The sequence below is a fragment of the Opisthorchis viverrini genome (assembly GCF_000715545.1).
Source record: "Opisthorchis viverrini unplaced genomic scaffold opera_v5_54, whole genome shotgun sequence".
Lineage (NCBI taxonomy): Eukaryota > Metazoa > Platyhelminthes > Trematoda > Opisthorchiida > Opisthorchiidae > Opisthorchis > Opisthorchis viverrini.
In genome coordinates this window covers 1,466,981-1,468,326 of record NW_008751711.1, presented here as the reverse complement: position 1 = coordinate 1,468,326, position 1,346 = coordinate 1,466,981, and the positions used below count along the sequence as shown (strand labels likewise).

Below are 1,346 nucleotides of genomic sequence, written 5' to 3'. Positions count from 1 at the left end.
AGGCCACTGTGCCCAAAAGCACACAATTAAGTGCACTCACTCGGTACTAGGCGGTAACGAGACATAACCTTGACAACAATTTGAGGTTGTGGGACCGATAATAAGTAACAGATGATACGGCAAGGACATTATAATTTGCTAACCGATACCGTTCTCTGAACATCTTGAAAGCATTGATAAAAAAAATCGTGAAATCAAGACGATTTTAGCGTTTATTGAAGTATATCCAACTCAAAACATTGTACACTACCAGATAGCAGAAAATCGTGTCAAAGCAAGTTTCCTGACTGGCCCAGCGTATCGTATAAGCAACACAGCAGCGCTGAACGTCCAACTGAAACTACCCATGGGTTGTGACAGTAACTTTGGTCCAAATTGCCATAAAACATCTCGGGTTCTAGAAATTTGGAGAAGAATGCTATACTAGGCTATTGAACATGCCTGCGGGCGAAGAAATCGCATTTGGTAAATGATCTTTACCTTGACATTTCCCCATCTACTCATCACCTTGTCCTAAGCTTTGAAATATTTCAATCTGCCGGATCAGGTAGTTGTAGGGGCTGACTAGTTAAGTTACCCTACCCCGAAACTGAAACAAATCAGGCACAAAATATGCATCGGGTGAAGTGAGCAGCTGATGAATTCGCTGCTCATTGGGCGCAACGAATCTAACTTCGTCGAAAAGCAACTAAATATCGAAAATACGACCGCTCTCCAAGGTTCAGAATCCAAAAGAATGTAGAATTCACCTACATAAATATGAAATAATTAGCTTGGAAAATGGTGGATCCTGTAGGCTCGATCTGCCAGGTGATGCATTCATTTAACTTATATTCGTGGTTATTTGGTGTGCCCATCCGCGGAAGTCCTGCGGGCACATTACGGAGATTGCGCACAGTCAAACCTACAACACTGGTGTAATTAACACCGCTCATGCATTTACTTGGGAATTTCCTCAAGTATGCTCTGAGATATCGAGGGGCTGTTTGCATGACCTGGCAGCCTTGTACGTACAAAAGTAATCAATATGAGCAACCACTAAGATGTCTTTCACAAATGATCTACCGCGATTGAGTGCGGCATCCATATGACTCCTTTTTCCTGGAATAATGCTACCATATAGCCATATCCGATGATATTAAAAACTGATTCTTGGTATTTTTTACAGTAATCTGTGTGAAAAGAAATTAACACGAGCACGAGGTTCACCAGTTTTACCAGGTTTACCAGGTTTACCAGTTTCTTTGGTTTTATTCAAAACGGTAGTATGTTGGCTGAATTATTGAGCCCTGTGAATTGAAAAGTCCTTTCATGGAATTCTTATCCAACTCATCTTTGCCCTTATT

At 41.2% G+C, this 1,346-nt stretch overlaps 1 protein-coding gene across 1 annotated transcript in view; it reads left to right on the top strand.

The window, feature by feature from the left end:
• Nucleotides 1-437: 437 nt before the first annotated feature.
• The window catches only part of T265_03732 (hypothetical protein), a gene marked incomplete at both ends in the record, with an annotated part of 34,194 nt that continues 33,285 nt past the window's right edge, over nt 438-1,346 (top strand). Inside the window, one exon of the mRNA XM_009168279.1 lies at nt 438-465. Within this exon, the coding sequence (XP_009166543.1) occupies nt 438-465 (28 nt within the window). The remainder of the gene's footprint in view (nt 466-1,346) is intronic.